Here is a 24,831-nt window from a genome sequence, read left to right on the forward strand (position 1 = left end):
ATCCTTTACCACTTCAGCCAGAACACTTGGCATTTCCTATCTGCATTGTTAATAACCAGCGAGGGCAAGATTACTCAACCTGCTTTGTCCTAAGCTCTTTTTGCAGTTTGTCAAGATTATAATCTGCTGTTGTCCAGGCTTCCTGTAGCTCATCTGTATTTATTAAGCATATCCTCCATTCCATCTTCCAGGTCATTTCCAGAGACTTGTGCAGACACACGTTCATTGACCCCTACTCAATATGAAATTCTGGTTTGGCAGTGAGTCATCAATAACCACTGGGAACAGCAATATTCCAACAGTGCATTTGGTAAGTAGTGCATTTTTTCTGGACCATGCTTCCCTAGCTGACTGATGAGAAAAGACAGCACGAAAAAAAACTTATTTCAGATACAAAGAAGTAGCCACGACTGTTTTCTTCCCCTTGTCTTTCTCCCCAGTCAAGTAATTGATTCATAACTATGTATTGTTAAAAATAAAAAACCTCAACAAACAACAAAAAAAGCCCCCAAATTTCCCAAAATCCCACCTCATGCTCTCAATTGAAGTATCCTGTGTTGAGAGCTCAACCCAAACTGGCAGGCTCCCTGAACAGACAGGTGCTGTGTCAGTGCCCTTCTGGTCTGTAACACACATAAAAGTGACTCTACAAACGTGAGTTTTATCAAACTACAATTTTTCGACTTCCAGGTGGTACAGGTATTCCACTGCTACATATTTACTCAAACAAAGGGAGATAATCCAGCCAACCATAAGAAAGGAATTCATAGTACAGCTCTGTGAATTTTTTGACCTGTCTGAGAGTTAAATTTGTTTAGCTCAGCCTTAGGGACCAGCATCATATCTAATGAATATCAGCTGCAAGATCATTAGACTCATGCAGAACTCCTCTATAATGATTTTCAGGGTTTTCCTATACCCTGGAAAGTAATCTTTAGCTCTTCCATGTGGGTTTTGTCTCAAGTTGATCCAGTGAATGAGAAGAATGACTCTTGACAACTAGTATGAGTTTTCCTCCACTGTACTGTGTGTATATTTTCTGATTTAACTTCACAGGCCACTTAGTTCCTACTCTCTTGGAAGATCTCTCTTCTGGAAGTTCCATTCTTTTTCTCTAAAGACAATCTAAATGTATTTTCTGGGTTCATCTCCACAAAGTGCTTTACTATTTCTCACACATTATTAATTTGCGGACTTATGTCAGCTACAAAACCTCCAAACAAACAAACCAACAAACTCCAAAACAGCAATAGAAATGCCTCTTTCCACAAAATAGGCAGATTTCATTCTTTTTCGTGTAGATATGAACCATGAATTCTAAAAAGCATTTCTATCCAACATATCTACTCTTTGCATAGTTGTATTGGCAATCATATCCACAGTGTCAAATCCCCAGTCACTCTGCTGCAGCTTGGCAAATTGTAAATCCCTTTCTATAAGCTGACTCCACTACTTGTGACCCTCAGCCTTTAGGATGGATTCAGGGACTATCATTACTATTCAAAATCTTGAAGTTAGCTGAGGAAGGACTCCTTGCCCACAAATTCCTTCTGTGGGATCTGCAATGCAGAGAATCACTCTCTGCAGCTGCCACTAACATGCCACAGTAACAATATATAAGCCTTATAAAGAATTGTGAGCTATGTGAGGGCTTAAGGATTTCTTCCCCTCATACTTGCAGATTAATGCAACCTTTCAGCTTAAAATAATATTTTACATTTCAGCAGAACTAGAACTGAAAAAAAAAAAAAGCTGGAGATTTCTTTTCTTGCAAAATTGCTTGTAGCAAAAATTCAAACCTGTGCCATTTCCAATACGTTTGTACAGTGTCTGTATTAGATTAGAGTCTGAGATGCAAGATAAAAACTTGATTTACTTTGGTAGCTTTCAACTAGAAATTATGCCTGTTAACTCTGAACTAAGTTTCTATTACAGTGGTTTCTTAGCCTGCAATGAGATATCAGTGATGTAACAGCAAAATTAAATGACAAAAACACAAAAAGTACATGTCTAGAGCCTGGTTGCTTAAGGAACATCCTCCTTTAGTAGGAGAGAATTGAACTAAAGGGAAATATTTGTCAAAAAGTACTTAACTGCAATAAAATTATTTTTCTTAAAAATCATCTCAAACAAGTAGGACTTTGCCAACAAAACAGAAAAACTAAGAAAAATGAAATTCATATGTTCTAAAACTTGTCTCAGTATTAAACAATAAGATCTCTACTGAGATAAAGATTGTAGCAAGAATACTGTATTAATGGAAATTTTTGAGATCTGAATGACAAAATCCTACCAAGAATATTGGGAAAATCTGTTACACTAATCAACAAAATCTCTCCTGCTCATCCCTTATTTTGGTTTCTGCCCTCTGTGATGGGTATGTTAACAGCAAAGCAAATACAAAATTCAGTTTTCAAAAGCTATCTTCTCTACTAAGAGTTTTCGAGTCTGTCACTAGAGAATAAAAAAAAATCACTGGGAGGAGAGCACAAGGAGTGATTAATACATCCACATGTAGTAACTGTTTTCTTCAATTACCAATTTACTTTTAAGGAGAAATTTATAAAAAAACTTCAATAACAGAAAATTGGAGAACTTTTGGTTCCAGAGACAGCCCCCAATATACCCATCAAAAAAAGACTTTCAAAATAAGGCTAATTTTTGGTGCATTCTCACTGTTTTGACAACAAAGTATAGAAAAGGTGTCTCATCCACCTTTGCAATCCTGTAATGGACATTAATCCATGAAACTGCAACACACTGCAGGCTTAAAAAGTGTGAAAGTTTAGTTTTCTTTTGTGTGTCAAATAACACAAGCTCCAGAGTTGTGCATGGTTTTTTGTGAGTTTCTTACAGGGAATCTCTCCCCCCAGCTTACCACACAGTCTCCACCCCACACTTCACAATTACTGAATCTCAAAGCTTGTTTAGCAAGAAAGAAACCCTCCATTCTCTTCAGAGATAACAAAGGGTTAACTTCCCAACTGGAGAAGTTTCAGTCTGACTGTCCTTGCTTCACAGTAGGATAGTGACAGATTCCAGGAAAATGCAGCCAAGTAAGGAAAACACTTTGGTCAAGCAAATATATTAGGCAAATCTCAATGTCAGAAGCACAAAGACTGGAACAGCAGAAGCCTTCACTGCAAAGTTAAAGCCTAGTTACTTTTACAGAAATATTTCTCTCACTTAAAAATCTTCTCAACAATCTTGAGAGGTTAAAAAAAATGGTTGCTCAATAGCTTAAAAGTTAGAATTAAGGCCAGCATCAAAATAGTTCAAAAATAGATCTGTACTTCAGGCTACAAAGCACTAATATGTTAAGTTACAGCATTCATTTGGAAACTGAAGATAAAAGGAAACCTAGCAATATTATAAAATCTTACAATTAAAAACCAGATACTTGTCTGTTTTCACAAAGTATATTCAAGGAAAATATCCAACTCAGGTGTTATTCTCTGGTTTACTATTATCATCAAGATTTTGCAACAGTCAAGATTAATGAAGTCAGGAGAGCAAATAAAAACTCTTTTGAAAACATCCTTTCTCTTCTATTGGTCAGAAAGATCACTGGTTTTATCACCATTTCTTCCTACACATTAAATGGTTCTACTGGAATAAAAAAATCACACCACAAGTTAACAGAACAATGCATTCCCTAATCAAAGGATAAAAGTTTTATACATGCATGTTTTAATCATCTGAATTTCACCCCCATTCTTATATTAAACAAAATACAACCTAAGCCTATTCTCTCAGGAAAAAAAATAAAAGTATTTCCACAGAGATAAAAATATGAAGGAGCAAGGAAAAAAAAGAACCATGAGAAACACAAGGGCTACATTTATAGGAACATAGCCATTTACAAAATGCCTTTTTTTTAATGGTTGCCTTTCAAGCTGTGCCAACACCACAACAAACATAAAAGATCTGCCTCCCTAGCAGATTTAGAAGAATAAGCAATTACTACATTAGAGAAAATAGGCTCAGAAATTTCCACCAATTGGTAGTTGGCAGCAAAGCAACTCTTCATGTGCCAAACCCCAAAAAGCCCTTCGGCACCAACCTCTACATATACCGGCAGTGAACAAACAAATGAAAAAAACCCTACTGCCTCAAACTGGGGTCAGCCCTTCACTTTGGGGAAAGAGAAGTAAACAAAAAATAAAACAAAACAAGAACTCTCCATCCTCCTAGGTAAGTAGTAGAAGGCTTTTATTTTTTGTCAGGTTGTTTGAAGTGCTAGGTCTTCTCTTTGGGGCACTCCATCTCACAAGCTCCTAAACACAGTTACACTGTGGCTGTGCAACAAAGGCTCCTTCCCAAAGCCTGTGGAAAAGCACAAGGCCTGTCTTCCTAATGGGAGGGAGCTCTCCACATTTACACACTGCTGCTGCTGCTGGAACAGTTTACACAGAGAGGCAGCTGCATGCAGCAGCTCTCTGCAGACTGCTCACAGTCAGCATTAGGGATTTCTCAATCCCGCCTGAGAACACTCCTACAGCTGCAGTCCAAGTTCACTGACTGCCTTTACCACAGAAGGGGAGGAGGAGGTCCTGCAGAAAAAAAAAATAAAAAAAAAAAAATCCTATTTTGGAGCATTACCAATAATTGGTCATCCTTACCACAGACCGAAGACAGTCATCATCCATCATGAGTGATGGCAACATGCAAGCAATGCATATGATATTTAATGTTAACTACTTTTATTGATCCCTGATGCACTATTGCATCTTCCATATCAGTGCAGATGAGTGGGTTTCTGCTGTTTTGATAATGCAAGAAGAGGTGAACGTGAACTGACAATCCTAGCTCTTGCAGTTTCCCTTTCTGATTCCCTACTTGCTTGAGAGGACAAAAATCCTGAGACAGTGTCAAAACACTTCATGGGCTAAAGAGATTCATTACTGCATAATAAATATTTTATTATGCTATTTTATTATGAATTAAATTAAACATGACAAACACTGTTTGGATGTTCCTAGGAAGGATTCTCTGTTAAGAAGCAGCATTAACAAATCTCATTTAAAATCAAACCTATTAGAAGAACTAAGGAGCACATCATTGTGCTGCCACCAAACACTGAAAATCAAGAGTTTCAGTGAAGCCTTTGCCTTGCTACATTTTCATCAAAACACAGCAGTTGATCTTTTCACATATTTCCCTACAAGAAGTGTATCCAAGCACACAGAACATAACCAGAGACAGCTCATGCTGAGGCAATCTAAGTGCACTTGTTCTGCGATACATTTGCTAGAAGTTTGCACCTCAAAAAAAGGTTTTCTGGTATTAAACATTATAAAAATAGTGAAAATAAAAATGCCCACATCTCTGAACACAACTGAAACTTTTACAACTACTTCATGCAGATGTATAGGTATGCAGGTGTATATGAATACCTGCTGAATGAGCAAGGATATCAATGTTTAATCAACAGTACAAGAGTTCGGGTACCTGACACCAATGTGATCTACTCTGCGCCTGTGTTGCTCTATTACTAAAGTCACAATTCTGTCAGAGTTCCACAGCAGTGTCAAATAAAAGTATCAGGTATCAAAGTCCTGCTCTACGAAGGGCTGAGTCATTAATGTGACTGATCAACACCAAGTATGTTCCTGACACTTTAAACTGGTGCAGCAGAACATCCTGTGGGCCACTCCTTTGTACTTCTGTGCAAGAATACACACCTACCACATCATTAACCCTAGCTTTGTTTTTGCAGAGATAAAACTAAAAGCAAAAAAGCAAGTTGCAAAGATATGACCACGCTCCCAGAATAATTAATTTCAGATACAATTCTTGACCTCAGCTCATGTCAGTTACTACCTCTGGAAACAGCAATCTGTGGAAGTGCAATGGAAGGAGGCATTGATATTTTTCTTATACCACTCAGCCACTATGTGGTAGCCTGAAAACACATATATATCTTAAGTTCAAATGTTTCAAATAAACTGTATTACTCAATAAACAGTCACTTTTTTGAGCAATGCAATAAAAATATAAAAATAATTTGTTTTACTTGAATGTAAAGATCCACTTATTTTACATTATATACAATTCTAATTTTGTTGTGTGTATTAACATTTTAATAAAGCTTTTAAAAGTTGATTTTTTAAACTGTCATTATTCAGAAGTAGATTAAAGCAAACACAGTAACAAGAATTAAACTTATGAAAACTGAGCATCTCAGATTATTAGATGGCCACAGCAGTTTATTCTCCTACCTGTTTCCCATCCAGTGTACAAAGTCTCTTGACTACACCCGAGTCTAACTTAATGGCTTCGGTGATGTCATTCAAGACCTGCTCAAAGGAGTGAGCAGTCTTCTTGTTCAGCAGAATCCTCACAGCTTTCCGCGGCTTTACCCCACTCCTGATAACAGTCACCAGTTTGGGTTTAATGAAATCTTTACTCTCCTTCACTTCGCTCCTCGTGGATGTCAAAGACGTCAAGGACCGGCTGGAGCCAGTCCTTATGTTCACGCACCAGTTCGGGTTGACGTTCTTGGTGTAATCAACTTTGCGGTACGGTTCATTGGATGCACACACATAGCTCTCACCTGAAAAGAAGAGGACGTGTTCACAGTTTAAGGGGGTTTGCAGCTACTTTGTCAACTTAAAAAGTAGAAAAACCAAAAAAGACAATATTTTGGGAGTGATTTTCCTGTATTTTGACAAGGAGGACTGTGAATTATCAGAGCTTTCCACCCAAACGACACTCCCGTGGTGCTTTCAACAGGTTTCAAAAGACCCCTGGTACAAAAAATAGTGGGTAATGAGGAGGTTCAAGATATTTCACATCTCCTTTGGATGGAGTCATTTTGCAAGTGCTTAAATTACTGGAGCTCAACACAACATTAAGAGCTTTCTCCTACAGCAAATATCCAGGTCCTCTCCTATATACCCTTCAACCATGTATCTCAAGATATGTACACGCGTGTCAGTGCTTATTTTACAACAGCAAGTTTTAACAGAATAAATTTAAGTACCTCAAGACCCTTACCCTGAAAGGCACTTTAATCTACCAGGAGTTACTGCCTTTCTACCAAGGACACATATTTGAAATGCATCCACTTTGATATTTTTTAGACCAATGAACACCTCCTGAGGCCACAAATGGTATTTGAGAGTATGGGAGGATAACAATACATCTACACTTCCCCATTTTTAATTTATTTCCTAACTCAAAGCTGGTTTGCAGGGATCTTTTGGGTTTTTTTGTGGGTTTTTTGTTTGTTTGTTTGTTTGTTTTTGTTTTGGGTTTTTTTTTTTGGTTGTGTGGTTTGGGTTCTTTTTTGGGTTTGTTTTTTTGTGTTTTTTTGGTAATTTTTGTTGGTTTGCCTGTTTGTTTTGTTTGGGGTTTTTTGTTCCTTTGTTTTTTTTTTTTAAGGAAAAAAAAGAGGAGGACTAGTTGCAGCTTATGGCAACACTTTTGACACCTGACAGCAATATGCAAGATGTAATCCATGACAAGAAAATCTTTAACTCTGGGTTATTTGTGTAACCTACATCCCTGAGGTGTCACAAAATGACATCCCAAGACATTCTTAAAAGGGCAGAGTATTGCCAGAAGGATGAATGGTAAAGCATTCAAAACTGACAGAATACACCATTGCTCCAGACAAAAGAGCTACCTGTATCTTAGAAAGCTTAACCTGTTCTAAAATTAAAGCTACGCAGTCAAAGTCACTGGTGGGAGAAACCAAACTCACTTCTAACATGCACAGCAAGAGGAGTAAAGAGTAAACATGCATCTAGAGGACAGGATTGTAAGAGTTACAAAATGCATGCCTACATTTAGATACATACTAGAAAACTTTTAAACAATACTTTTGCATTCTGAACTCCAGTTTGGAGAGCTGCTTTATCTTAGAAGTTGCAGAGCTTATTCTAAAAGCAAGATACTAAACTACTTTCATAGCCCTGAAGAATTACCGTGAGCTGAAAGATTTTGGTGTTTCTTTTCCAATACTAATTACACTGCTTTGTAATTTATCTTGTACTTAGACCTTCTTGAAAGTCTACTTGGTGTATTTGAAAGAACACAGATTATAATTAAGCCAAGTTAACAATGATTTTGTTTGGGAAATTCTGGCAGTCAGTTCTGCCTCCACAAACATCACTGGGGACTGTATTCCACTCAGGTACTGGGAAACTGGGGTGAAGTTCTGAGGATGCCACTGCCTTTCCTGTACTCTCTCTCTTCACTCATCCCCATCACTCCTCCTCATATTCACAGATCAAGTGGTGCAAAAACCAAGTGATGCAGACAAAACTAGACTCCTCCTCCTTCCCCAAAAAATTAGCTAAGAGAAAGGAGGTGTTTTCAGCACACAAACTCCTTGACAAAGAGCTGCATGCTGCACATTAGCACCAACTTACGGGTAGGAGGAAAAGAACCCCAAACTCCACTCAGCTTTGTAAGGACTGTAGCGTCTAGAAGCTTATGCTGCCCCAGAACTACATGCTAAACTGTAAGAAATCTCCAAGCAATCTGGTTTTATCAAACCTGAGCAAGATATTGGATGAGATGACTTCAGAAAGACCCTTTCAGACTAAGAGATCCTATGATTTTAAAGATGTGCACAATTCTCTTCCAACAGCTGTTTTCATCATCTATCCTGTTATTGCAAAACAGCCTGAGATATTCAAGTTTTGTGGCAGCAGCTCAGCTACAATAGAAAGCAAAGGTTTCCCCCTGCACATCCTCTAACACTAGATTCAAAGGACTATGCTTGTAGTCTGGACAATTGCCAGTAAGTCTGTCTCCAAACTCAGTGCTGCCAAAGGAGAGGCACCTCAAGAAGCTGGTAGTAGTCCTGCTCAGTGGGACAGAAGAGGCAAAATCAGAAGGGTAAAATAAAACTCATGGACTGAGATAGAGACAGTTTAATAGGGAAAGCAAAAGCCATAGGGGCAAGCCAAGATAAACAAGGAACTCATTCACCACTTCTCAAGGACAGGCAGGTGCTCAGCCTCCTCCAGGAAAGCCAGGCTCCAGCATGGTAATGGTGGCTTGGGAAGCCACATGCTTTAACTCTGAACTTTCCTCCTCTTCTTCCTTCTTCCCCCAGATTTATAAGCTGAGGATGATGTCATATGGTCTGGAATATCACTTGGGCCAGTTGGGGTCAGCTGTCTCAGCTGTGTCACTCCCAGTGTCATTTTCCCCAGCCCACTCACTGGTGGGATGGTGTGAGCAGCCAAAAAGGCCTTGGCTCTGTGCAAGCCCTGCTCAGCAGGAACAAAAACATACCCCTATTATCAACACTGTTTCAAAAACAAATACAAAACATGGCCCACACCAGCTACCATGAAGAAAATTAACTCTATCCCAGCCAAAGCTCTGGGAACCATCTGTCCAGCTTTGTGCAAAAGAGCTTTAAATAAATTCTACAAAGTACCTCAAAATTCACCATCATTGAGAATGTTCAAAATTATCCCTTCTGACTCAAAACCAATGTACTTCCTAGACCATTAAAACAAACAAACAAACAAACCCCAACAAATGCACAAAAATCAAGATAATTCAAAGTTAAATCTCGGCTGAAATTTAAATTTACAAAGTTTTTAAAAAATAAATAAAAATTAAAGCTACTCAGAAACAGTCTCAAACTTGAAGTGAATTAATTGCTTTACATAAAGTAAAGGTAGAGGACAAAAGGTCCCTTTGCTTAAGGATTTATCATAGCAAAGTTTCAGCAGGCAGGCTGGCTTTGTCTTTTACAGACTCATAATCATAAATAGAGCATCTTCTTTGTACTATCATGGAATGTGATCTATTATCTGTCACAGCTGCCCTACAGTACTCTATAGGGCAGCAGAAATTGTACTTCTACAAAATTTTCAGTCAATATTAATCTAAAAGGATCTATATTTCTTTAAAATTGCAGTGTAAAACTTCCCTTGCTTGATGCATGAATAAAACAATTGCTTGATTATCTCAGAGTGTTGTGATGCAAGATTTCTTCTTGTAACTTCTTTTCCTTTAAGCAGAGGCCACAGTAACAAATGTCAGGAAGTGCTTTCAAGTTCAAACAATGTAATAACTTAAAAGAAAGAATTTCAATTTATTTGTTTCAGCTGCATTTAGCCAAGCCTGAAGTTGAAGCACAAACTATTTTACCTTAAAAAAAAAGAAGATAAAACCTGCCAAAATGAATTGCAAATTTCCTATAGTTGGCAGATACAAGAAAGTCTAATTACTTGAGAATATAGTATATTATAGGTTGTTTAGTAAGTGCTTTAAAGTCCATGCCTGCTTTTATATACCAGACATATAAATAAAGTTAAGTAACACAAGTTTTGCATGGAAAACAGATTTTACTTCTACACCTGCAAGGCAGGCACATATGGCAAGACTAGAGCAAGGGCTGCAAGTGAGAAAACACATTCACCGAGTGATTTTCTTGTTTCATGACTTAAAGGATAAAGTTTTGAAATTATTACTTAAATCTCTAATTATTTTACCACAGCCAGGACTTCACCCACAGTTTCTAAGTTCTATTTAAAATACAAAAAACCCAAGAAGCAGTATCATTAGGAAGCCAATTGCTTCTCTCTGGATAAAGAACAGTTTTCTAGGAACAAGTTAAACATTTATTTGTTTGACAGGGGTGTACAATTCAGTACTTACCAAATGAAAATATGTAAGGAAAAAAATGTCAGGGGTTACTTAAATCACACCTATAAAGTTAACTCCAGGAAACTTTCCTACAGAATGGTATATATATATACACCATATTTGCTCACAGTTTTCATATATGACCTGATTTTAAATCTGCTTGGGATTAATTCATGTATAAGTACACACTTCTGATAATCTCCACAATCTTTCAGAAAACTAATATATGTAAAATATAACACACAATACTTGATTTTTGAGGGAATCTAGAAGAGTTGACCCAAATTGTTTTCAAACATTGTTGAAACTAACAGATACCTTTTTAGCTAAAAATCACAAACATAAATAAATTTGACAGTCCGTTTCACTCACTGTCTCGAATGAGCTTTTCCATGTGAATAACCTAAATGCATATCATCCCAAATAAAAAGGAAATACCTTATGAGACTTTAGCAGCATTTTGATCAGGCTGTAGCTTTTTTCTTTTTGCATTTTTACATCGACCAGCCCAAGAAAGCTGACACATCTCCAAAACCAGGCATAAACAATAATTCAAATATTTACACTGCTGACTTCAATATGGTCAATTTTATGGTTTGAAGGCCCACTTTCCATTTATACTTTTGAAAGACTTTAAAGCTAAAGCATACTAGCTTCAATTAGCACAGAGTAATAGCAATTACATTATGGAAAGTAAATACCATGTCTCTAGCTCACAACATTGGCATTACCATGAATCAGCTCCCCAGGTTTCAGACCAGAGCATGAGTTTAGTCTCTAATATTACACTGAGATTTGCAGGTAAAGAAGCACAATAAAGAGTAATGAAGCTGGAAGATCTATTTAGCAATGTTTTCTTTTTTTCCTTTAGATGCAGAAAAAAATGCAACACTTCCAGACGTAGGTGACGTCTGGGTCTCAAGCCCAGCCAAACTATTCCACAGCAGAAAGCTCAACCAGGCTGCAGAGCAGTTTTGGCAGAAGTCTGAAACCTCCTTATAAGTTCACAGCATAATTTCAACAGAGTGTATGTACAATCCATCCCATGATTCAGGACAGCACCCAGAGCAAGCTAAAAGTGCCAGCTCTTCCATGAAGAAATCCTGCTGCCATCAAAACCTACTCAATTTGGGCATATGCTTGCTTAAAAAGAGAAATATCTCCTGATATTTTGGGTCACAATATAATCAGCAAATGGCATAAGTCTACTTCTGGTTTTCCAAGTCTTATTAACAGTAGAAAATCAGCTAGAACAGTGGAACAGTGCCTATTTACAAGGAAACACTACCTGCCTCTCAATAATTTAGCTGGACTGAATTAATAACCAGATGCACTATCCATGAACAAGCTGCTGTGTAAGTGGTTTAAGAACAATGTAAAAGGACTCCAGCTTCAGACAGCCAACAGTCTAAACACAACACTTGCCATTCCCTCAGAGGAGGAAAATACAGATGATAAACACAGAAAATGGAAAAAGAGAAAACAAGACTACACTGGTCAATCTGACTGAAAAATAGGCATAGGTCATCAGCTGCCTAAATACTGGTTTGCTTTCTTAGAAACTCATCCACAAAGTTTTTTATTTGTCATCTATTTCTTCAACACCAATCCTCAGGAATGTGCCTAGTGCACCTTTCAAGATAAAAACACATGGATTAAGAAGAATAGCGTGTACACCTAGTAGATGAGGGGAAGGCTGTGGATGTGTCTGTCCAGGGTCTATCTAGACTTCAGTAAAATGTTTGACACCATCTGCCACAGCATCCTCCTAGAAAAACTGAGTGCTTGCAGCTTGGGTGGGTGGACTCTTCAATGGGTAAAAATCTGGCTGGATGGCTGGGCCCAGAGTGCTGTGGTGAATGGAGATAAATCCATTTGGCAGTTGGTCACTGGTGGTGTTCCCCAGGGCTCCACCCAGGGCTGGTCCTGTTTAACATCTTTGTGGATGATCTGGACACAGGGACCAAGTGCACCCTCAGTAATTGTGCTCAGGGGATGGAAGGCTCTGCTGGAGACCTGGACAGACTCCATCAGTGAGCTGAGGACACAGCTGCAGGAAGCTCAAGAAGGTGAAGTGTCAGGTTCTGCACCTGAGCCATGCAATGATAGAGGCTGGGTGAGGAATGGCTTGGGACAGAAAGGGACACCTGGGGTGCTGGTTGACAGCAGCTGAACCTGAGCCAGTGTGCCCATGTGGCCAAGAGGGCTGATGGCACCCTGGCCTGGATCAGCCAGCAGGACAGAGAAGTGGCTGTTCCCCTGTACTGGGCAGTGGTGAGGCCACACCTCGAGTGCTGTGTCCAGTTCTGGGCCTCTCACTTTAAAAAGGACATTGAGGAGCTGCAGTGTGTCCAGAGAAGAGAAACAAGGCTCATGAAGGGTCTGTAAAACATGTCTTATGGGGAATGGCTGAGGGAGCTGGGTTTGTTTAGTCAGGAGAAGAGTAGGCTCAGGCCTCATGGCTGTCTGCAACTCCCTGAAAGAAGGTTGGATGGAGGTGGGGTCGGTCTCTTCTGCCATGCCCCCAGTAAGAAGAATACAGGAAATGGCCTCAGGCTGAGACAGGAGAAATTCAGATGAGATGTTAGAAAAAAATCTTCTCACTATTAGGGTGATGAGGCATTGGAATAGGTTCCTCAGGCAGGTGGGGCAGTCACCATCCTCCAGGCGTTTAAGAGGCATTTGGATCTGGTGATATGGTGAAATGGTTTAGGGGTTACACTGGCAGTGCTGGGTGTACAGTTGGACTGGATGATGTCAAAAGTCTCTTTCAACCCTGATTATTTTATACCCCTACATGAACTATTCTAAATTCAGCCATGCAATATTAGATGCTAACAAAAAAAGTAGGATGCATCCTGCCCTTTTTCATCACAAGTGTGATACATGCAGTTTTGAGGGAACAAAGCTGCCTCACCATTTGGGGTTCTTCACAGCACAAGTTTTGTGAGCCAAACCTCACTGCTAAGCATTTAACAAATAGTCTAGAAATATTCAGACCTTTTTTCCTTAACAAATAGAAACTACTAAAGAAATATTTGCAGATATTTACTTTTCCCTAGCATTAGGTTAGAAACCAACTGTTTCTAACCTAATGCATGTGACATATGCACATGTTGCAAGCAACAAAAGGAATTAATTAAGTGTGCAACACTCAAAAATCCTCAGTAGGGATATTTGAAACAAAAGTATCTGAATAAGATTTTCTGGCTTGTTTTTTGCAAGAGTAATAAGCACTGTCTCCTGAAAGTCACATAAAGGATCACTTTCTAAATGGCACTCTGCATAACAGAGAATGGTACAGCTGACAGGTAAAAACATCCCTAGGGAAGGAAAACAGTTTCCATATTTTTGAGGCATAGTGTTCCCCTGTGAATCCTATAGGACAGGGCAGGTATCTACATGGATTTCACCTATTCACCTTATGTCCCTCCGTTTCTGTGGGTGCAACTCTTTAGCTTCAAAGCTTCCAAAAGCTGCTTATTTAGTACAGCAAGGTAGTTATTAAGGCTACTGACCTTCTTTCTAACTTTAGGAAACACAGCAGAGTACCCTTTCCATGTTCTGTAACACAAAGCCAAGCAGATTTCCAGAACAGTGTATTTACAGCATACATGACTGATCTAAAAATAAAATAACCCCTTTTATGAAAGATTGGGTTATTTCAATTTCTCTTTCCTTCCTTCCTGTATAAGTCATGATCTTTCCTCATCTACAGCACTCAGAATTCCCCATGCAGTTTTTAAAATGGGATGACTGGGATTTTAGCAGATGACTAACTGCTATTAGTTCTCTTTTGATTTGATTTAGACATTGAAAGGTGCAGATTACTACTTCCTACAGGCTTTCACAGAACAGCTGAGATTGGAAGAGACTTCTGGAAGTTCAACCCCCTGCTCAGGCAGGGTAAAAGCTCTCAGAAGACAGTCAATGCCACCTGGTATCAAACACACCTGACACCATGTGCCTTCTTCACAGAAACTAAAAAACCCTTTTCAGGTAAACTAGAATTTCCCCACCCCTGAAACAAGGAGATAGATAGTGATGGAACTATTTTATTTATTTTATTAACGAATTATTTCTTCATTTCCCATCCACACCCCATTACTCCAGAACTGTGTCACTACAGTGATTTGAACATGTATTTGGAAGAATATTCTCTCAGTGTTTTTTAATCCCTCTTTCATCCTCCTTTTTTACCCTTCTTTGTTCAACTTATTACCTTTGCCTCTTGTTTTTAAAGTGCTACAGCTTCTGGCTCTAGCACAGGAGGGTAATCATACCTTTTGGAATGAGCAAAAATACAAACTGCCTACTTGGTGTTGCCATCTGCTTGCCCTGACAAGAGAAAAGAATATTCTTGACCTAATACAACAATGCACATCAACCAAGGTCACAGGCACTTTATGCAGGATTAAAATGTAATACGCAGTAACAACTATGGTCTAAGGCAGAAAAAACTTGGATTGTTCAACGCCTCATTTCAAAACACATTCTCTTAATCTGTGTTAGTGAGGCAGAGCTCTGTAAATCAGATATTGCTCTGTGCTACGTGTCCTGGCCATGCATAAGGACTGTCCTGTGCCAAACCTTCCCACCTCCTGCCCAAGGACTTCCCTACAGATGCCTGTTGATTGTGTGCACACCATGCAGACAAAAATCTTGACTTTTTATAAAGGACTGTATTAATTAAGCATTGTTGTTGAATGAACAAAGACTCAGCCATTTTTCTAGGGAACTAGAAGGATTCCCATTAGATGCAAAACAAACAGAACTTCTCTTTCCAGGAATAAAGTCTACACTTGCTTTCATTTCCCAAAATCCAACAAAAACTCCCAGCTTTGCAGCTGACCTGTACAATCGGGATTCTCCACGTCCTTCATTAACAAGGCAATGAAAACAAAGAGACAGAGCACAACCAACATCCACATAAAACACATAGCTCAGGACTAAAGAGCTGCACTGTTCTATTACCATGGCATCATGCTTTAGGAAGCCTAGATTTTCAAGGGAAACTGAAGGAGATAGACAAACACTTAAATAGCTAACTGGTAGAAAATAAAAAATAATCTAATTTTTAATATTTTATATTGAAGGGCAAGTATAAAATTACACGTGGAATGGTGTATTCTAAAGTAAAAAGTAGTGTTATGTCTGAGAGTAAAGCTGGAAGAAAGAGCACCATAAGAAAGCATAATAGTCCCAGCCCCCACCTCCTCTCTGGATCTGCCTGCTCAAACAGATCTGAAGCAGACAATGAAATTCCTTCCACTTTAAGAAAACAGTGAAAACTGTCAAACTCATAATGTTTCCTAATCTACAGGGGCTGAGAATATAAATTATATTTGCCTTAGGCTGGTCCAGCAGAGCATGCTTTTTTGATTGTCATATCCAGTTAAGAAAAGCAATATGCTTCATAAAATGGAGCTTCTATTTTTGACTAATAAACATGGTCTGGTGCAATTTTTAACTGGCTCAACCCATAACAGCAATATTTAATATCTTCAGTATGTCCATGCACTAGCTCTTTTTCTCTTAAAATGACAAGCAGTAAAACAGATTGCCAAATACAGCCAAACTCCAAAAAAACATTTATCAGTGACTCAACTCAGCTCGTTACGATACAGAATTTGATGTTGCCAGCTTTTATATTCCAGATAGATAATCAGCAAATAAGCCTTAAAGAGCTTGCCCTGTACTGGGACACATCACTGTCCAAGAGCTACACACACATAGGCTGGAGCTGAGGGAGGTTTAATGCAGATCTTGCTGGCTTGGCAAGGTTTGCTGAGCACTCACCTTCTGCTCACTGCAGAGATGTGCCACTACTGAACCTGAACTGCTGTGACTCCATGTCCCAGTTCAGGAGCACTGGGAAGGTGCCAAGAGACCAGTGAGCTTGGTATTGCATCACACAGCCGTGGCCCGTCTGGTGCTCAGCCTGTGGCTGGCACACACTACAGCACTGCAGTTTTATTTTCCTTTCTGAAAACATTGAAATACAGCAAAATACCATTCAAAACTACTTCTGGTGCTTCTGCAGTTCAAGCTTTAGGTCAACACCAATGTTGGAGCATTCACTCGAGAGCAGAAATTTAAGCTTGCTGTGCTGTAACCATGAGAAATAAAGAAAATGAACCCAAATCAAATCTCTTCCAGCACCTCAAGAACAAAACAGCTGGCAAAAAACACAAATAATTTCAAGGAATGATAGATTCACTACTTATTTGCTGTCCTTTCCTTCCTCTATATACTTTTCTTTCTCTGTGTGATTAGTCTTACACTGGTGAAGTTTTTAGCATGCTAACTGGAGAACATACTAATCCAATTATGGTGCTATAGGATTTTCTTAATATTCCTGAAAGTTGTATTGGATAGATGACTAAGTACTTCGGATTCTTTTTTCCCCCCCTTTTATTTCGCTGAGAAAGCATGGAAGTGGCATTTTGACTGTGACATTTATTTTGCTTTATTCTTCCAGTAAAGAGCCACATCAAAGGTTACAGTTTCAATGAGTATTTGAAGAGACAAATAGTAAGTTTTGCTTTCAATTACTACTTTATAGTTGTAAGAGTATATATGGCTGTCCAGCAAGTAATTCTGTCTTTGTTTTAAGCCATAAAAGTCTAATATCATTCCTGCTGCAACATTTCAAAAGTCACCCCATGTTATTGCTAGTTTCATCTCCTTTCATTTCTGTGACCACTTCAGCATATCACATTTTTTAAGGTGTCTCTGAATTAACCAGCAAATCATGAAAGTTTTTTTACCTACTTCATTTCTTTTATCACCACAGGGTCAGCATTTCACTCTACAACCACTTAATACTTCTTCAGTTGTCAATGTAAAACATGATCTACTCTAAGGCTGCAAGTCCTCAGCACTATGGTACCATCAGAAAGTGCCCTTCCATGCACATCTTTTTTAAGGGAGACCCATTTGGCAGAGCAAATTCTGCAGCCTCCCCTTCCTCTTCCATGTTGTGAAGCAGCTGGTCCCTAACTCCCAATGTCCTTACTGGTGGATTAGATAAAGGTCTTCGGGTTCCCTTTCTCATCCAATTCTGCAGGTGTGATTCAGCACTGCCTTGAAAAGGAAAGCTTCCAAACCAAAGCTCAAAGGAAAGGCAGCTGAAAGCCTAGGAAGCAGGAGGCATTGGAAGGCCTACAAAAAATCCCAGTTCTTCATTAATGCAAACCAGCTACACCTGGCACACAAAGTCACAGGGTGGAAGGAAGACTGTGGTGGTAGCTGATGTATTGAAAACATCCATCAAATGCAAATTCCTTACAAACCTCTCAGTGTGCACCTGTGCATTTGGGAAGCAGGCAATGCTGAGCTCAAACTGTATTTTAAGACATCAGGTGAAAAGACTGGGGAATTCTGCTCCTCGTTCCAATAATTATCACTCCCCATAAACAAGGGGCATATACAATACTTCTGGTCCCATTTTGAGACAGTCAAGCACTGCTCTGTTCAGATTTGCAAGGTCTACATAACCTCAGCAGCTAAGTCCCATTATGAAAAGCTACTTAGGAACAACTCTGAAATACATCTGATTCCATAACATGCTTTTGAAAGTCAGGCAAGGTAGATAATTCCCTCTGTTAATATGGACTCTGATCATATTTGAAACTAGGGTGTTACACCTGTTAGTTTTAATAAATGGTGGGATATAGTTACCCTTTTTTCACAGCACTGGGGCTCCTTCTCTGAAGGCTGAAGCCACTGCGAGTCAACAATGACACTTGGAGAATTACAGCATTTCCCTCTATTACAAATAGAAGGTAACCAGGAACTTCACAGTTCTTGCAGATGAAAAGAGCACCTGCTGCTTAACTACCATTGGAGTCAAGCCCAGCGCATACAGATGGCAGCGCTCAAGGGATGGGAGAAGTGGATGGTCCACACGGGGAAAACGAGGCCCTACCGCCCCTCACAACCCCGGCTACTTGCCCTCACGGGTTCTGTGGCCGCCAGTTTTCACAAGGCGCCTTCTCCGCTTTGATCCGGGTAGGGACTGGGAAGCTCACCCCAGGGAGAGCCCACAACCCACCACCAGGTCCCACGGCCAGCTCCAGCCGTGACACCCTCCTCACCTTCCACCAGCTCGTCCAGGCTGGTGAGCTTCTTGCTGCCATCGATGGTGTAGATGGTGCGGACCCCCTGGGGCAGGTTCACGTTGTCCGACAGGGAGCGGGTGAGCTCCACCAGGAGGGCGTCGAAGGATCGGAAGCGGTCGGGGGAGATGGCGTACACCAAGCCCTTGAAGTACCTGTCCCCGTTGCGGTAGAAGCGGGCTTTGCGCGCCTTCTTCTCGGAGCTGAGCGCCTGCAGGGTGCGGGTGCGGTAGAGGCTGCAGTGCGCGCTGTGCGCCGGGCTGGGCACCAGCCCATTGCCCCGCGGCCCCGCGCCGCCGCCGGACCCGGAGCCTCCGCGCCGCGGCCCGGAGCGCTGCTGCCGCTTGTCCCGCTCCTCGAAGTGCTCCAGCTCGATGCTCCGGCTGCTCGCCATGGGGAGCCGCCTGCCCGCCCTCCCAGCTCCGCTACGGGCTCCTACGCCTGCCCGCCGCGCTCGCAAGGGCTCGGGCCGCCTAAAAGCGCATCGCGCCCCGCCGCTCTCGCCGGGAGGGCTGCGGCTGAGCGCGGCGCCCGACCTGCCCGGCCGGCGCAGCCCCGGCCCCGCCGCTACCCGCTGCTGCGCCCGCGGCCGCGCACAAAAGCATCCCTCACGGCCGAGAGCGGCGCCCCCCGGCTACGGGCGCTGCCGGGGGCCGGGCGAGAGGCTCGCAGGAGCCCCGCGGCCGCGCCCCCGCGCCGTGCCCATGCGGGCTCGCACAATGCGCGGGTCCCCGCTCAGCCCCTTCCCCGCTGGCTCCGCCGGGCAGCGGCGGCGGGGCCGGAGCGCCTATTCCCGCAGTGGGGGCGGCAGCACCGCCACTCGGCGCGGGCAGCGGCGCAGCCTCCGGCTCCCGGCGGGGGAAGCAGCCGCAGCGGATCCGGCGGGAGCGGCGCTGGCGGCCCGGCCGTGGAACGCAGCGGAGCCGGAGCCGGAGCCGGAGCGGGAGCGGGCGGGGCTCCTGCCGGGCCGGGCGGGGGCGGCGCCAGCTCGGAGCGCGTCCGGCGCGGGGGCGGGAGCGGCCGTGGGAAGGGTGGGAGCGGGAGGGGAAAGGGGCTCTTCTAGGAAAGCAGAATTTGGAGGCGCAGTTTTCCCATTGGGTTGTGCTGCCCTTCTGGTGGTCCTCCGAGGGCCGCCCGACCCTCAGGCGCACCCGCGGAGCTGCCCATCAGCCCTCTCCCGGCTTTACGTGGCTCAGTCATTGCGTTAACACGCTAAAAATGCTCCTTCTGTACAGCCCTCAGCCCAAAATACATCCCAGGGGACAGAAAACTGCACATCCCTATCATTTATTGGCAGAACTACTTTAAAGGGCATGTAGCGATAGGACACGAGGTAATGGATTCAAAGTGAGAGTAGGTGTTGGATGGACGGATGGATGGACAGATAGATAGATAGATAGATAGATAGATAGATAGATATAGAATATTGGGACAAAATTCTTCCCTATGACGATGGTGAGGCACAAGCACAGGTTGCCCGTAGAAGCTGTGGCTGCCCCATCTCTGGAAATGTTCCAGGCCTGTTGGAAGAGGGGTTTGAGCAAGCTGGTGCAGTGAAAGGCATTCTTTCCCATGGCAAAGGGGTTGGAACTAGATCATCTTTGAGGTCCCTTCCAATCCATTCTATGGTTCTATGATTTTCCTTTTGCATTTGTCACCACCTCTCCCTAGGGACTCAACCCATTCACACAGCCTAAACCTTCTAAGTGTGCTGCAACCCACATTCCATGATTTCCCCAAGCATCTTCTCAGTGCTCTTGAGGTTGCTCAAGTCAAATTCACTCTTCATAGAAATGGCCAACAAATACACTGAAATTGATGCAATTTCAACTTTTTTTCCAACTTATTCTCAACCATTACTGAACATATTTTCTTTTCTTGGCACAATGAGAATTCAAATAAATGTAAAAGCTTTTATAAGTACATACATGTTTTTGGGTTTTTTTACATCTCTTGCATAAAAAAAGAGATGTTGCAGTAGCAACATTGCAAGTTGCAGTTGTGTTGTGTCATTACAGGTGTGCTCTTCTGTCCAATATTCTTTGCCACACTTTTGATAGATTTACTATTTTTCTCTTTTTATGTTTTGAAATACCAATAAAATCGAGCACTTTCTCGCCATTATTACTGGGTTTCTTACAAAGCAGATTAGACATCTAGCTACAATATTCTAAAGATGATACATATAAAACATCAGTGAAACTCATTCTTTATTGAAGTACCGACTTCTGTGATGCCTGAAAACCTCCACAAGCAAAAAGAAGAGATAAACCATGGAGCTTGATTATCTCCTCTGGTGGTAAAATCAACAAAAGGAACTGAATGAGAGGGAATTTTGTTACAGTCAGGGCATGAATACACTTGCTAAGATTAGACACGCAGGTCTTGCCTAGGAACGAGGACCTACAAGCCACAAAACAGTATGGAACAACTTTTTTAGACTGGCTTTGATATATAGTTTCTAGTCTTGATTACAGGCAAAGTTACACAGACAACATTCAAACTCATGTGTGTAACTTTGCTCCAAAGCGGATGGGTCTCAGCTACAAAGTTATATTTTTTTCCAAATGGTTCCACGCTGCATGGGCATGTCTGGCCTTTGCAGAACAGGTCACATTTTAAGTTCAAACCTCAGCAGATGGCTCTTTGGACTAATCTTTTTCCATTTGCTCAGAAGCAGGTCACAAAAGCCCAGGGAAGTTTAATCCCGCCCTCGTACACACCTTTTGTCTCTCTGAGCTGCTAACTATATGCATATATATACATATGTATGTATATATGAATTTAATCTATTGTCTGTGTCTGTGTTTGAATATAGGTTGGAGAATCTGGTACCAGGGTTAGCATTTTGCCAGTTTCAAGGTGTTTTGCTGGGTGGCAGGATATGTCATGTATGGGACTTGCTCTGACTTCTGAAATCTCTAGCTAGAGATGGGATGGAGTGAAAGGATTTCAATGCAACCTCCTGTGAAGTAAAGCTAAAAGGGAATTCTCCAGCTTTCACCAGGAAAATTCTCTGTCCTCCTCAAAGGGAATTCCTGCTACAGAGCACTTTTGAAGTCTGTAGAGCAACTGTGTTTTGTAGAGTATATAAACATGAAATTGACTTCTGATCTGTAAAACTAAACTATTTCTATATTAAGAGGCTATTTACAGAGAGGTTGGGATTAGATCTGCATGTGTAATTGCTGAGAAAATTCAACATGGTCCTACAACTTGTGCTCTTTTTTTTTTTTTTTGTCCTCCTCAGATGTTATGGATATTTTTTGTAAGATCTGTAAGCCCCTGTTGCACAGTGCTTCCCTTGGTGTGCTTACTTTGCCTTTTCCTTGCCACGTTGTTTCCCCTACAGAGTTATCTGTAGCCTAACAGATGTTTTAAAAGACTTTCCAAGATGAGGGCAATTTATTATAACCCCAAAACAACCCCATATGCATCCAAGGGACATTTGTTGTTAAGGTTTAGAAAATTAATGTTATTAATATGTAGTTCTGTATGGAACTGACGTATGGAATCCCATTGTCTTCTTCCAAAATGGGGCTGACAAATTAGCACTTTACAGCAAGCAAAGTCTCATGTATAAATGATACCTTGCTTATTAACCTAAATCTCCAGACACCATTAAAATGTGATTATCATTCATTCTTGTGATATTCTTACTCTGTAAATATACATTTCCTGTTTGAATAGAAAAGAGCTTGCTGTTTGCATGTCCAGCTAACTAATCAGTTCTCTCACCTGACTTTGTTTTTTTTTTCCTTTCTTTTTTATTGTGGTAGGCATAATGAATTCTTGGTTAAAATCTCATCTTGCATCTAGAAGAGCTCCTATGTGGTTTTGTGGCTTGATTGTTTGTTTTAAAACAAGCAAGCCCTGTGAGAAGTTTCTAAAAGGAAACTAAGCAAAGTGTACCATCATACACAATGTCTTTTTTCCTTCTGTTACCTGAATTGCTTACCATCCTGGTTGTAATCAGTGACATTCAACTTAGTCATTTAATAGGATTGATAGGTGAGAATCAGTTCAGAATTAGAGTTTACAGTGGGTGGTATTAGGAAAAAAGTATGTATCTGGCCTTTACATTTAGCCCATTGATTTCACCTTGAAAATAATAATACATAATGTTACTAAAGAAGGAAAAAAAAATCATAAACTTGGGGTCTGTTGACTGAAGATTTTATTTACAGGAAATATTATTTGAATAATTCAATAAGGAAATGTTTACTTGCAGCACCAAGAATACCAAATTTGAGTATTTAAGCAATTAGATTATTATCTGCAATGATTTGTTTTCAACCCAAGAATGTTAAAATGCTTTTAAAATATTCATACAATAAAATAAAACCAAAAGCTTAAGCAACTTGACCAAGTAGCAGAGAAATATATCAATGTAGGTGGAATAAGGAAGATCTTCAGTCCTTAGTGAGCCAGCTGTGCCCAGGTGGCCCAGAAGGCCCATGGCATCCTGGCCTGTATCAGCAAGTGTGGCCAGAAAGACCAGGGCAGTGATCATACTTGGTACTGCTGAGCCTGCACCACAAATCCTGTGTCCAGTTCTGGACCCATCACTACAGGAAAGACATTGAGGTGCTGGACCCTGTCCAGAGAAGGGAAATGGGAGCTGGGAAAGGGTCTGGAGCACAAGTCCTGTGAGTGGCAGCTGAGGGAGCTTGGGGTGTTTAGCATGGAGAAAGGGAGGCTCAGGGGAGATCTCTCTATCCCCCTGAAACGGGGTTATAGCCAAGGGAGGGTCAGTCCCTCCTCCAAGTAAACAGGGATAGGACAACAGGAAATGGCCTCAGTTGCACCAGAAAAGGTTTATACTAGATATTAGGAATAAAATTCTTCACTGAAAGGGTAGTCTAGCTTTGGAGGAGGCTGCCCAGGGAAATGGTGGAATTGCCATCCCTGTAGGTACTTAAAAGATGTGTAAATGTGGCACCTGGGGACATGGTTTCTTGATGGACTCAGCAGGGCTGGATCAGCAGTTGGACAGGATTATTTTAAGGGTCATTTCCAATCAAAACCATTCTATGGTTTCATAATCTCATTATGAAGCTGTTCTTACATTAACACTTCTTGATGAATGGGAATGTGAGTCTGAGTGCTGTTGAGTATTGAATTATCTCTATACGACTTAATGGATCATAGGGAAATGACTGAGTCCAAGATCTGTGATAAGTCTGTGTGAGCATTTTTCAGGCCTCAGAATTATTCACTGGTTTTGATAGATTAGATGAAAATGCCATAGAAGTTCAGTTACTTTTAAAATTACTTTGTACACCTCCCAAAGGACATCTTTGTATTTAAATTTGTCTTTAAGAATATTTCTGTACATCTATTTAAGATTTTTGAAAGTAGTAAAAAACTATATGAATAAAAGCCATAAAAAAACAATGTTGAACCTGAAGCACAAAAATGTAGAGAAGAAAAGATCCTCACATTATATTTTATTTCAATTTGCTGTACCAAAGAAGACTTAACTGTATCAAAACCCTTCCCAGCAAGGTCCTGGGAAAGGACCAATAAAGCTTCCTCATGGTTGGGATTTCATATCAGCCAGTAGCTGCTCAGATGAGTATTTTTGTCTTCATATCCAGTATTTTTTTTCCTTCCAGATTAGCATTTTTCTGCAGAACATCTCTAGCACTTTGCTAATATTCAAGAGACATTCTGTCCCATTCTCTTGTCTCTGATGTAGGAATGCATAAGGGAATGGGACCTGTACCCAGAGCAGCATGAATGAAGTTGTAAAATATTCTCAAAATGTATAAATGCATCATGCAAGCCTAGTTTTTATGGTGTAGTAAACACCATGGAAGAGCTAGCATACCCTCACAACAGATTCCTTTTGAAGTCAAATGAGATCTCAGCCCTTCTGCACTCCATTAAAATTCAGCTCCTGGTTATAACTGGTTGTTCAGTGACATGAAGTAATGATCCTCACCCACTCAAGTTAGATCAGAGATGACCACATTAAATAAATTGAGTATGGCTTTTTATGACATAAATAAATGCCTAACTCCATGTCCCCATACTGGTGGATTACATAAAGGTCTCCACGTTCCTTTGTCATTAAATTCTCCAGGTG

General features: G+C 40.9%; 1 protein-coding gene across 5 annotated transcripts in view; it reads right to left on the minus strand.

Annotated features, from left to right (window-relative positions):
• Nucleotides 1-19,698, minus strand: part of DCLK2 (doublecortin like kinase 2) — a 79,271-nt gene extending 59,573 nt beyond the window's left edge. For 3 of the 5 annotated variants that reach the window (XR_008534293.2, XM_054633332.2, XM_077176958.1), the window contains exons 1-2: nucleotides 18,720-19,695; nucleotides 6,222-6,556 (exon numbers count right to left, since the gene is read on the minus strand). Coding sequence is in view for 3 of the 5 variants with exons in the window: in XM_054633332.2 (XP_054489307.2) it covers nucleotides 6,222-6,556; nucleotides 18,720-19,134 (750 nt within the window). In the remaining 2 variants the exon portion in view is untranslated. Of the gene's footprint in view, nucleotides 1-6,221; nucleotides 6,557-18,719 lie in introns of all 5 variants that reach the window. The other 2 variants (XR_008534294.2, XM_054633333.2) reach the window with 1 other exon arrangement.
• Nucleotides 19,699-24,831: the final 5,133 nt, after the last annotated feature.

The sequence above is a fragment of the Agelaius phoeniceus genome, chromosome 4 (genome assembly GCF_051311805.1).
Source record: "Agelaius phoeniceus isolate bAgePho1 chromosome 4, bAgePho1.hap1, whole genome shotgun sequence".
In the NCBI taxonomy this organism is placed as follows: Eukaryota; Metazoa; Chordata; class Aves; order Passeriformes; family Icteridae; genus Agelaius; species Agelaius phoeniceus.